We start from the raw sequence: 14172 nt of genomic DNA on the forward strand, positions 1-14172 counted from the left end.
GAAATTAGGTGACTAGGAAAAAAGGCATTGTCTCTTTGCTCTTCCTCCGTTTGTTGCTCGCCCTCATTGCCTTGTTTCTTGACTGCTTTAACAAGCTAGTTCAGAAACAGCTTCACTGGGCCAGATCCCTTCTGTACTATGTCTTAAATGAGGGTTTCTCATGAAATAACCTCATCTGCTTTTTTTCTCAGCTGCTGCCTGAAAGATAGTTCTACCTTAATCAGTCTGTGAAGGAAGTAAAATTTCCTGCCTCCTCCTAAGGAAAATTATTAGGGTGTGGTCACCCCAGACCAGAAACCCCATGAAGCCTCCTTGGAAGGGATGGGAACAGCCCAGAGATAGGTTTCTTAGGCCAAAGGAATATGGTTTTTCTAGCTTTGCTTGGATGTGTGAATATTGATGACTCACAAATCCAGAGCTGATATGGTTATTTAATACAATATTTCTATTAATTGCAGTGGCTGCCACCTTTTCATGGGCAATCCTTATAGAAAATGCTGCCCATTTTCTGTACTCATGTACAGAAAGGTTCTTTCACTTCTATGAAGAGAATATATTGGGATAACTTGAGACTTGAACCTCAAGTGCTTAAAGTTTGAAAAATGCAAATAAAGACCTGACAGTTCATCAAGACAGATTTTGAAGTCTTTCAATTTCCTGTCACGGGATTTTTCTGTAATTGACTTTAAGAATATGAAAACACCCATGAACAGTTCTGTTTTCAGCAAAGGATCAATTTCTTCTATTCATAGTCATGCTGGCCATGATGATATGAGTGGATGCATGTTAAGGAGAGAGCTCTGGCACAATGAATTAAGAACGCTCTCCAGAGCAATCACAAAGGGTTAAGATGAAACTGCATCAAAAGACCTTTAAAATGCTAAGATGTTCTATAATAGCCACGTATTTCAGACAGTTTTTTAAATTCTTTCTATAAAGAATAAAACTTCAAGGAATAGAAACTGAAACCTAAGTTTGACTTGAGCCCCATAATAGAAATTATTATGATTATGTAAAAAAACGCTGTACATTCATTTCACTTGCTATATTTAAAATGTATTTTTGTCAATGCACATATATAAAATTTTATCTCTGCTGAATTACGCTTTTAAAGATGAGCTAATCTTATGTGTACCTGAAATTTTGTAAAGCATGTGTGTAGTTTCCATCTAGATACCTAAATAATTTGCTCTAGATTTAAGAAAAAAACATTATTCCATTATATAATTGGTATTATTTTCTTAGATAACCCTGACCATGCTTCTTCATGAATTCACTTATAGAAATGAGCCACACCATGACAGCAGACAGATTACAAGGCTGAGGCTGTAATCGATAAATTGAAAAAGTATAATAAGCTTTTAACACAATATTTAGTGTACAACAGTTCTGCACTATTCCTTATGTAATTATAACCTCTTTAAGTAATAATGATTGCTTAGAAGGCCTCCAGTGAACATGAGGAGTGTTAATATAAAGATCGGAAGTCAAGCTGGGCTTTCACATGAGGCTTTTAGCTGTTTCTTAGAGCACTGAGGCAGCAGCTTTTGTGTCAGCCCACTGCTGTTGAAATTCATTCTACCACTGTGTTCAGTGTCTAACAGCACCTTATTATTTCTTCAAGTTCAACCAGTCAAGGGTTATTTAATATGTTTGAAGCTCACATGTTTGTCTTCTTAAGAGAGAAAAATAGTTTTCTCTTGGATATGTTACTGGGCCTGACTCTCCAGTGCACAAAATTACATGGTATTGTTTTACACATGCTCATATTGCCTGTGTCTAGCTTAGCACAGAGCTAGCCATATGTCTGGAGCAGCTTAGCTGGCAGGCATGGGCATGATATCCATGCTAACATGAATTAAAAGCATTAAAGTCCAAGATAGAGAGCATATACATTTATGCAATTTATACATTTATGCAATTTATACATTTATCAGGTGACAGTGGTTTGCAGATAACAACAGTGCGTCTAGAGAACTTTAACTACTTCAAGCCAAGGTTTTGGGAGAAAGTTTGAACTGATTTAAAATTGCAATTTTAAAATTCATGGGAAAAGCACATGCAACTAAAAAATGCATTTGAAGAGTCACTCTAAAAAATACTTGATTTTTAGATTTTTTTTTTCCTTGGAGTGGCCTGTTAGAATACAACTTCAGAGGCAAAGAAAAGACAAAAGTTAGTTCTCTTTCTAATGTATTGTCTTAATTCATATTTTATTCTGAATAATATTCTTGAATGGAAATATGACTAATAATATTGACAACAAAATTTAGGTTCACATAAACCCCGGTCACTGGGTGAGATGTAGCTGACAAATGCTTTGCATGCAATATAATGAAGGTAGCAAAAATACCTCTAACCTACATTTCGTGATCTTTGATTTTCAAATGGCTGGAATCTGACTCAGTATATTCAGAACGGCTTTTTCAACACAGTATTTTTTTTGTCACCAGAAAAGTTCTGTTTGCCAAGATAGCTCACTCCTGATAAAATTTAGCACCTAATCCTATGCCACCTTGGATAAAAGATGGTATTTTTATATCAGTGGAGCACTTGTTTGTATCAGAGTAATGCAAAAAAAAAACTGGAATCTACCCAAAGGTATAGAGGGACCAGGTTGTACCCTATTGTTTTAAAGATGAATGAGAATAAAAATACAAATTAAAAAATAATTAAACTAGTGAGGGAAGATCTTGCAGAATGCCTTTTAAATGTAGTATTAACCATGATCCCTAATAGCCTAATGTTTACAGAAGATATAAGCAACAAGGATAGATTAGGCAAATTTCATCATACCCAACCAATATATCTTAATCTGGACCTGATAAAAATATTTTCTAAAATAAAGATTTTTAAAGTCTCAGTGCTCACATTCAGCTTTCAACAAAGGTACGATTTAATTTAGTTATGGCCATTTTATTTTGCTGGTTTGCAACCTGGCGTTATGAGGCACTTTGTTCCTGAAAGACAGGAATAAAGAAATACTCTCCCATTGAATTAAGTAAATAGAAGGGTCTGGAGCAGCAGTTTAAATTGAGGTTGGAGTAGCAATCTGATATGTGAAGGGTTTATTCCCTGTTAACAGATTGAGATCATTAGTCTTCCTAAAAATTTATTTTTCCCAAAATGTTTAAGTGCAAAGCTATAGTCCTAATACCTATGGAATTTAACAGTCTGAGTCATAGTATATGCTCTGTACCATGTAACAGCATCCAGGTACAGGATCTGCTGCCATTTGTATAAACTATGGAAGTTCTGCATTCATGTCACTAATAATTATGTACTGCTGATAATATTGATCAGTGCATATCATCACTAAAGTTGTAAAGCATTCCTAGTAGTGGGAGGGGGGGTGTTAAAATTCTCATGAACAAGACAGACTGGCCTGTCAAAACATAATTTTCTGTTCTTCATATTGGATGCTTTTTGTTGAGCTTTTGTTGGGAGAAAAAAAATGGTGCTTCAAAGGTAGAGGGATTTTTTTGCTGTTACTGAAGCTGCTAATTTTCATATGGTTGAAGCAATAAAAAGTGTTTCTGTTTAATATGAATTTATAGGAGACAAGGGACCAGGCATGAGGGAGATGACTTAGGATTCAAAGCATTGCAAATGTTTGGCAGGTTTTTTTTAGAGGGAAGAAAAAAATCTCTTGAGACCTTTGTTTTCTAAGGAACAATATTACAAAATACACAGTTACACAATATAAATTGGCAAATGAAAGATGAGATTAATGATTCTGGAAGCTAATTTAAACTGGCATATTATCTCAACTTTCTTTTTAATATAAGAAAGTTACTTTTATTTTTTTATAAAAAGGGGGGGAAATAAAAGGACAAGAAAAAATTTCTTTACCAGCCTTCAGTACTGGATATCTTGAATGAACCTATACTTATTTTTTGCATTTTTTCACTTATAATTATGCAGAACAAGAGACTGCAGTGAGGAGAATAAATTATACATTTTTTTAAAAAGCAAAGAAAAGGTGAAGAAAGTGATGTAAAGTTATAGTGGAGAGAAGGACCCTCAACAGAATACATCAATAGAAAATTACACCCTTTACAAAATGCTGTGCATATAAAGTTTCTTAGCAGTCTTGTGCTATCTCAATCATCAGGATTGGTACTCTTTTATTTTACATACTTTATGTGACCATGTTGAACTGGTTGGTATTCTGTCTGAAGATTAACTCTTGCTTTCAGATGTTGAATACAGTAGGAAAATAGATACAAAGCCTTGGCCTCTTTATAAAACAAACCACATACTAATATGATTATTCAAATTATTCGCATTCAGGAAGGAAATACTGTTACCTATATATTGTACTCACCTTCTGTATATAGACAACAATTCAGGATCAACATTGTCAACAGGCTTACAGCCCATCAACTCAGTTTGGCTTTAAATAAGACTCATGTCAGATTTAAAGTAGTAGGCACATATAGTCTTTTCTTTCCCTTTTACCTTCTTTCTTTTGGTAGAATGTGCTTAGTTCTAAATTTTATTCATGAGTTTAATTGAAATAAAAGGTACTTTAGTAGTTTCAGCCTGATTTAGAACTGCTTCTGAAACACAACTGCTTCACAAAATTAACAAGTTACACCATTTACACTAACTGTTCTTTATCACTAATGTACATAAGTGATGCTTAGAGATTCATAAAGCCAAAATAGAAAAGAATATCCATGTTCAAACTTTAACCAAAATATGTAGTCTGTTAAACAGAAGATTATTAAGCAGAGCAGAAAAACTTTTAAATCCACATTGGAGCAAATCTTCACCCTTGCAGGTGATTTAGTTTGCTGCGTGGGGAAACCAGATACATGTGTGTTTGTGTGTGTGTTCATCATTTCTCAGAAAGGTCAGCCAGGGCGTGTCTGTACCTATGGTTACTTTGCTATTTGTTTGGCCAAGGAAGCCTGGTCAAATAATGCTGAGATGAAACTACTGCTGCCTTAGTATTGTTGATTTGCTTTAGTACACGTTTATAAACCAGCCAATGCATCCCAGACAGCAGGCTTGAGTTGGAATTACTGTGTGCAACGTTTTGCTAGCTATTTTCAGAATAGAATGAGAAAAAAGCTGAATAATCCATAGCTGCTCTTAAAATATTCCTAATGAATCAGATCTATTAGCTAGTGTTGCTGTCAATGAGCCATTTGAAATGTGAATAGCTTATTTTCTTTTTCATATGATTAAATTTGGTTTGACTGTTGGTACATCCGTTCCTTTCTTCCCTCCAAATAGAAAAATCACTTTCATAGACTCATAGTTGTACTCAAGGGAGCACACATAAAAGTCTAGTGATTCATTCATCAAATTTCCACATTTGAGTAAGCAGTGAGTCTGAACTCACGTCAGTCTGAAGTGATTTTTCTGAATTACCCGAACACTTGAACCAAAGACATTAGAAGACAAGAAGGAGAAGAAAAGTAACTAGGCATCTTTCCTGATCCTATTTCCTTTCTTACTTGTCAGAGATGAGCAACTCTTCCATTGTTTTGAGAAAGATGATGTTATTTAATTCTTCTTCAGGGCCAACATGAGGGATAGAAAACCCAGTCTGAAATCTGTTTAAAGATTTCTGCCTTTTGCCATGTCAGGGTGAGACGGTAGTGTGAACATCACTGTCTTATTTTTAATCATGCTTGAAAAGTCAGACTGTTAGAAGCAAAGGCAGTGACCTCCTTTACCTCTTTTAATCCCTAAGTTGCATACCCTTCTTTCCCTCTTCCATGACTCAAAGATCTTCTCTAATGCACATTCTTTTCCTTTAAGACTCTCAGAAAGAGTATGCAGAAGTATGAACCTTTTCACTTGAGAAATGGACACTAAACAACCTTTGCAAGAATTGTTTCAAAATAAATGTTTAATTTTGCAGATAGGTGAAATGAAATTGAAACAGGTCAGATGAGTTTCCCAAGATTGTATGATACAGAAATTAATTTGAGTATAGGAACAAAAGACTTTTGATAACTGGTCCCTTATTTGATTCGAAATATCTATGTGATGCACAGTTAGGAAGAGTAACAATGGTATTTGCAGATATTTTGTTTTTACATTAGCTGAACAATGAAAAGGAAAATTTGAATGGCTTTCTCAGAGCGAAAACCAAAGATATTTAAGATATTTTCTGCCTGACTGAATTCTGAAAGGATTGTATCTAGTCTTGGGGCTATGACAATATCATCCAAATTTCTCTTTGTATTTAAAATGCATGTCCCCTCCTGGAATCAGCCTTGAGATATGTCTAGTTTGACATAAGTAAACATTTCCAAATCAGATATTTAAAGACCATGGCAACAGAGAGGATTTATTGCTGTCCGTGTTTTATTATTTGATGCATTTGGATCGGCTTTATTTGCTTTGTCTTTCATGTGTGAAATATGCCATTTAGCCTACAAAAATGACAGCATCAAATGTATAGCAAGCAGGTTTCCATATGTCTTCTAAATGAGCTCTAAGATACTTTAATGCTAAAGAAGGGTAGACCTCTCTGGTTGGAAAAAACATGACAACTGTCTTGACTGTTTGATCTGCGTGTATAGAAAAGAATATTTGATTCATGGAGATTTACACCCTGAAGTATTATTGTGTTGCAGCTGATGTCTTGTGCATTGTTACTGGGCATTAGAAAGGTGTGACATACTAACAATGACAACCTACTATGGTGCCGCTGCTTCACATTTCACAGACAGCTAATTTTCCTTACCTCCCAAACTAACTGCTAGGGAATCAAGCAACCTGTATGAGCATTTCTTTGCTTTCTATAAACCTAGTAATTATGTTACAGCTGTTAGACACAGCTGTATGAACGTGTAAGTTTGCAATGGTTATACAAATAGTCCTCAGGGAGGTTTTCAGTCACCAGGGAAAAAACACTGGTTATCTCCTCCTGCTCTCAGAGGATAGTTGGAATAATTGAAGAGCAATGGAAGTCTTTGCATCTCTAATAGATGTTAGAGCTCTTTATCCTTTTTTTTTTAATTAAGCATTCACTTATACAGTATGAATTTCATTTTGTTTGGCTTCCTGTTTCTTGAGATATTTTCCTGTGATAAAATTCTAGCTCATTATCTCATATATTAAAGCATTACTTGGGATGACCATTCGCTGTCAAATTCTTTTCTCATCGCTGTAGTTTGCAAAATGTTTTGAACATATATTTCCCAAAACAAGGTTTCTTATATGAAATTCTGTCTTTCTCTGTTTTGAAAATCATTAATGGACTTCATTCAGCGGGCTTCTTAAAAAATTAGTGATTCAGCTGATGCCTCAAGATTTCTCTCTTGTTCTTTATCTCTCACATTCCTCCAAAAATACTGTCAGCTCATTCTGAAAATTCAAATGAGCCTTTGATATGACTTCCCCAATAGCCATCTGCAGAGCTGTAAGTCTGGGGAATGAGACTGGGAGAAAAAATACCCGCTGATAACATTTGTAGTCTTGCAAAAAGTTGAAAATATGTGACAATAGGAAGAAGTTTAAAACAGTGCAGATGACTGCAGTGTCAGGGATATTCTTTTTGAGTCATTCTGTGGAATCATTGGATAGATGATAAATACCTTTCCCAGTATAAAACTGTGGGGCAAATATAAGTAAAATGGAGTATTTTAATCAGTTGTGTTAATCGTTAATAAATCATTTGAAAAAAAATACCCAAACCAAACCCACAACACAACACAGCCAAAAAAAAGGCATTTATTGGGCAAACACTTGAGTTGAAGAACAGAGAGCCATGGTAGGCTGGGAGAACTGAAGAAATTACATGATTATGTAAGGTGGCATTTGAGTACCAATGTCATGGGTTTAAAAATGAGAATGTTTTCTGTATTTTTATGTACTACATCTCTGTTGCTCAACATCTTCAGTTTGCTTCAGCAGATGGAAAAATGAATTCCAAATTAGGAGAAAAAAATGTGATGTAAAATTTGGTTGGTAAATTGATGTTAAATTTTTAAGATGTAGGCTTTTTTATTCAGCAATATGATAATATATGTAGATGCTTATTTTTCAGGTTGGGCAAAACAACTGGAATACTCGGGTTTGAGAATTAGAGTAAAATTTTCTTGCAGAATTTGTGAGTGACCCTTCTGAATGGCTGAATCTTTGTATGTTATTTTCACCATCATAATCCATGAATGAAGATATAACTTCTGAGACTAAAATTACATTTCCATCCATTTAGCCAAAATTGGATTCTTCCCCATAATTAAAGTATTAAAACTGTGATCTATTATTCAGAGAAAATTATCATAGGAGTCAATGAATAGTAATAGATCAGTGAGCAAAGCACTTACAATTATATTTCAAGTGAGATTTTTCTATTGCATTTTTCATAAAATGAGTAATTATCCAGTGGCTTCCATGTTGAGCTTCAGATCAGGAAAACATTCTTAAAATCTCCAGTATTTACAAAATGTACAATGAAAAAACAAAATGAAAAAATAGTTAATCAAGCAATATTTTTAAAAATAATTATTCTGTTCCTTCCTGTAACATTCCTGAAATAAAACAGAAGCAGTTCAAACTCAGAAATACATTAAATTTTAGTTGCACTCACAGTCCTCACTCAGTGTGGGAAATACGACCTTTGCATTTCAGGAGTAGCTTTTACTTGAGGAGTAGCTTACGTGTTTGCTGCATTAGTTTTGCTCTCGCTGTGCTCAGAAGGGATTGTTGGATTTTTCTGGTAGAGTCACAATGGGCACCTGTTTTCTAGCGCAGCCCTTCCTGGGCCAAGTTTTCTGTTGCGTCATTTCTTGTTTAGTACAAAGCAGGTTTGAGTTTTAATATTTCTGTGTAGTCTCCAGCCTAAGCTATTGTGTTGTAGCACAGACCTAACAGAACTTGAAGTTTATTTACAGTCCTCGATGGGCTTTGACTCTGTATTTTGAAAACAGCTTTAAACACAACAGAAGAGCAGTATATGGGGGAGTGTGGATATCTAGATTTTCAGGGCTGTGGACAGTGTGTTCATTTTAGCTTTTCAAACAGAAAATACTTTGGTCAAAACTAGAAACTGTGATAAATCCCAGATCCCAACTTTACTGAAAAATCATCTTACATTGTATACCTACTTCTATGTGAAGAGCTCAGAACTGGTATGTTTTTCTATTCTTTTATTTTAGATCTGCTACCAAGAATAATTAAATACTATTTCAGTGTCAAGTACAAAAAAAAAAAGTCAGTGAGTACTGAAGCATTTGCTATTTCTGCTTTCTTTGACAGCTTTTTGGAAACTACAGCCTATTTCTGTATGAAACCAAAAATGGGCGAGAAGGAGGTGTCCCCACATTCTTTCTTCAGTATTTGGCATGAATTCAGTTCTGACTTCAAAGACTTCTGGAAGAAGGAAAACAAACTTATTCTTCAAGAAAGGTACATTTGTTTGTTTGTTCAAAGGCTTTTCTCAAAGAATGTTATTGGGAGCAGTCGCACAGAAACCAGTCAGCCACACTTCATTAGCACACAACCTACTGAATGGCCTTTTGGAGTTTTCTCAGGTTTTGTTTTTTTAACAGATCATGACACCCACCCTCACCACCCCAACCCCCCAGTCATCCTAATATTTGAATGGAATTTTGATACCAGTTTGTGCTAAAGTTTTTTGGGTCCATTACCTGAACAGTGTTTTTGGCTGAGCATGTAACTAATATGCTACTATGAATCCAAGCAATAGAAGACTTGTTTTAGGCCTGAAAGTTAATTAAAAAATTTCATTAGCATATTTAGTCAAAGAAAGTCAAGGCATTAAGACATGGCGTATTGTAAATATTTGTTTGACAATGCTAGGAAAAAGGAAGACAGAAGGAATAAGTCCATTAGCCCTGTGTTAAAAAAAGACTGAATCATATTGCAAATCACAGCCTGGGTGATAGGGTACACAAAAGCAAGTGTGGTATAATATGGCATAAAGAAATGGGACAGGAGCTTTGAAAATCAGCCATAGTGTCTGGTCCATGTTTTAGAAGAGTTATGAAATCTCTACTCATCTGCATGCAGATAGTCCATTGTGGTCACCCTTTGTAAAAATTATGCCAAGAATAATTCAGTTGTTTAAAAAGTAATAAATGTCATATCAGGAAAAATGAAACATATGCAAACATGTAAATTCTAAGCATTGTTATATAATCCTACAACTGTTGGCAGCTTGAGTTGAAGCTACATCTGAGCATAAAAATTGGTGGGATTGAAGCTTTGGATTCATTAAATTATTAACATCAGCCTGTTATTAGGTAATTTGACAAGAGCAGGCCCTTTTTCAAGTGTACTCATCTATGTAATTGTCACAGACATCTGACTTCTGGTTTAGAAAGTTACTGAAGACTTCCCTCAGGCACCTATACAGTTAATGTCATGTATACCATATGTATTTGCTGTAACTCGGTACATTTTGGAACAAGTTGTCTCAGTGAAAAAAACCGGGTTCTGCTACTATAGCAAGAGCATGGTGCAAATGTTAACACAGCACAGCAGATCTCTGGGGATCTCATTCATATTACTGACTGTCTGAATTAATTTTATGTAATTAAGTATATCTCTTATTTAACTGTCAGTTAAATCAGTTTCAAATACCTTTGATTTTCCTATACAGGGATTTAGCTGCCTAGTTAATACAGGTTAATTTAGCCTTGTATATTTTATAGAAAAGGATTTAAGCAAAATGTCCTTTTATTTCAAAATACTAAGCTATTTTTCTTTTAAAAAATCCAAAAATCCCCCAGAGGGTTCTCACAGGAAAATAGTTTTCTTTAAAAGACATTAACTAAATTAGCACCAAGCTTCTTCCTCCTTAAACATCTAAAGCTTAAGAGAGGAATGGGATTGAGATACAATCATTTGACCCTCTTTGAGTTCAGTGTATGTGTATACTAAGAAGATGTGTTGAAGCAGCAAAGAAAAAAGCTATCTGCCAGCCTGCCCCTTCTAGGGCAAGGGTGGTTGTAGCCTGAAAGGAACTGAACATATATAACCTACAAAATGGCTGCAGGGACAAGATGTGACAGGGAAGGGAAAGGGCAGTGAGAAGGACGTACAGTAGGCAAAGAAACTGGGAGATCCCTTGGAAGAATAGCAGGGGGACTGTTGTTCAAACTGGGGCTTGGAACTGGTGGATTGAAGGAAGATTTCCCAGGGGGACAGACAGGACTGTGTTACTTCAGTCCAGGAGGTCACTGAAATTAAGACTAAAAGTAATATATCCTGAAAGTCACAAGTAGATTTTTGGTTTGAATTTTAACTTTTACTTGCCTCATCAAGTTTAAATCTTCCGCTCAATTTTGTTTGTTCAGGTGAGGCAGGGTTTAGGCTTTGGGGACCTTTGGTGTCTAGTTGTGCTCAACTCTCAGATCTTTGGTACGATGCTGCTGTGTCAGGTCTGGCAAAATGAAGCTCTCTTCATTGCATTTTAGGAATTAGAACATTTTGGCCAAATTACCAGTAAAAGTAATAGTTTTTAAAGTAAGACATATAATTTTCCTGAAAATTAAGGATCTTCTTTAGTTAAACAACTGTCTTACCAAAGCCTTTGCACAGAAAATACCTTTTCTCCAATCATAGTTCAACCTGATATCTGAAGTTGTCTTTTAGGCTTTTTTTCTTGATTTTGCATTTCTGTCTCTCTTAATAAAAGACAAGATGGTGTGCTGTGAAGGTGTCTTGGTATTGAGAAATCAAAGGAGAAAAATCTCAATGGAAAAATACATGTTGCCCAGAGGTGTAAGAATATACATCACGATGTCTTTCAAAATGTCAGCCTAGATCAAGAGATCTGTAGGTGACAAAAATCTGAAAACTGCCTATTGCCACTAAAATATAAATAATTATTTCAAGAAAGTAGAATTTCCCCTTTAGGTAATGTTCTTGGAGTTTTTTCTGCTGATAAATTTGAGGAGCAGGCTAAAACAATGATGAGAGAAACTTTCTGTAATTGTTCGTTGGCAGCAAAATCAAGTGACAGATATGGTGAGACATTTTCAAAGACTGTGGTATGCCATCTTGGTGAGCTATTGACCAGGTTTCTGCCTCATGAAACATACTTTATTTACAATAATTATTTGTAAAATGTATAGCTTTATTTCCTCTCTTTTTTTAGCTTGATCATCTTTATCAAGCTCTGGTTGCTTTGGTTTTTTCTAGTGTATTTTGTATCCCAGTTTCCATATGGACTGCTAATAGAGGCTGTTCCTCATTTAGTCTCTGCAAATATGTGTCTTACTTACTCTTTTACAATCATTTAACCAAAGGATTTTCATAGATAGTATTTCCAAAGGTGGTACTATATTTTGTTAGTGATAGGTTAAGCGTGTATGTTCTAATGAAAGCAGTCAGACAGTTCTTATTTTAAACACTTTTCACTTGGCATTTCAACTTGCATATTGGTTTGCCAGGCATTTATATGCTAAAGATAAACATTGAAGTGTCAGACTTTTGTATTTCCTTATGAGAAGTTGAGAAAATAAAAATGGCGCAAAGTTAAAAACAATTAATTTTTCTGAAGTTTTCTACTGTTTGTACTGTTCTCTCACTTGAAGAACTGGAAATACCATCTGTAGGGAAAATTATACATGATAAACTTTTAAATACAGTAGAAATAGAAAGAAAAAATGCATCTGAAAATTACAGTATAAGCATAGGTCTCCTAAGGGGCTTTCTGAGCAGTACTATTTTTTGTGGTCGCACCACAGTTAAGGCTAAGTAGATCATTCCATCAGAAATTGATATTGGGTTGTTTATGAAGTTTTTTATGATATTTTGTGGAGATTGACATTTCTGATTATATATCTATCCTAAATATATATCTTTTTAAGTGAAAATTTTCAAATACTACTTTCTGATTGAGCGACTTTAAAAAAAATCCAAAATAAACCAGAAGCCCACCAAAGGAAAAAAAAAAGGCAGAAAAGCACACAAGAAAAGGAGAGCCATAATCAAACTTATTGGGGCATGTTTTGAGTTTTTCCAGTTGTGATGTTGTTGCCATTGTCCTTCAAATATATTTATGTCAGTCATTGTCTATGGTTTTCATTCAGACTTTGCAAACTCTTGAAAATTTTACTGTCAGTATAGCTTGCATTTTGTGCTTAATCAGCAAGAAAGACTAGAAGAGCTGACATATTTTCCCTAATATTTTTTGATGTTGTTTGAAAAGAGAGAGTATGATTTTGAACTTCACAAGCTTCCTGTTCAGCACCCTTATTATCTATACATGAATTTGAGGTGTTGCATACCCACAGATGCACATTGCTGTCTGAATGCATAGTCAGATAATGCACAGCTGCAGTAACAGCTCTGCAAGTTTCCCCTTCTTAGGAAAACTCTTAGGCAATCAGACCACCAATCTACAAATGCCTAGTTTTCCCTCCTGTTTTGAAAAAGTGTCTTTTACGAGCTGACCTATAAATGTATCAAGCCTTTTCTCATTAATCTCTTTTCTTTAGCTTCTAAAAAAATTTCTTTGTGTTTGTGCGTTAGATGTAGTCAATCTGAAGTGCACTATTCCAGTCTAGTACTTCTGTGAGAGCAAGAAGTGTTTTTATTTTTTCTTGATATCCAGCAAAGGCACGCAAAATTGTTGCCCAGACCCTACCATTTTCCTACCAGGAAAAGATATCCTGTCCTAAGAATGAAAGATGAAAAGAGCCCATGAAATAACATCCCAAGAGGGAAGTCTTGAAATGTTATAAAAAATTAAAAAGTTAAGCAACTGCTGGTCCTGGAAATAAGATACAAAAATACAGTTATTTATCAGAAAATCTCATAATGCTATGGATAACAATGATTCATCTTTAGGACTACATCTTTTCTTTATGGCCATGGAATAGACCCTGGCTCATTATAGTAGCAAAAAGCAGTGAGTCCTTTAGGAAATTTTATGTTTTAAAGTTCCATTGCTGTCAAATGTAAGTATCATCAGGTCACAGATACCAGTTCAGACCTTACTAGAAAAGCATCAATGATATGGCAGAAGCTTGTATGCAGGGCTGCAGTTCCCCCTTCCCTTTCTCTGGGTGCTTACACTTGTTAGTTCTCTCCAGCTCTGGATGTGCTTCCCTCTCTCCAGACTGTTTGCTGTTCTAGAGGGCCTTGGCAAAGATTTACCTTGTGTTAGTTGTATTTCTAGATGGGAGAGCTGGAGAAGGAAAGAGCGAGGGGCAGTCAGAGGTGCCCTGT

General features: G+C 35.2%; 1 protein-coding gene across 3 annotated transcripts in view; it reads left to right on the forward strand.

Moving 5' to 3' along the window:
• The window catches only part of FMN2 (formin 2), a 154494-nt gene that overhangs the window by 126857 nt on the left and 13465 nt on the right, over positions 1-14172 (forward strand). For all 3 annotated transcript variants that reach the window (XM_030946252.1, XM_030946254.1, XM_030946253.1), the window contains one exon: positions 9229-9378. In XM_030946252.1, the coding sequence (XP_030802112.1) occupies positions 9229-9378 (150 nt within the window). The remainder of the gene's footprint in view (positions 1-9228; positions 9379-14172) is intronic.

The sequence above is a fragment of the Camarhynchus parvulus genome, chromosome 3 (genome assembly GCF_901933205.1).
Source record: "Camarhynchus parvulus chromosome 3, STF_HiC, whole genome shotgun sequence".
In the NCBI taxonomy this organism is placed as follows: Eukaryota; Metazoa; Chordata; class Aves; order Passeriformes; family Thraupidae; genus Camarhynchus; species Camarhynchus parvulus.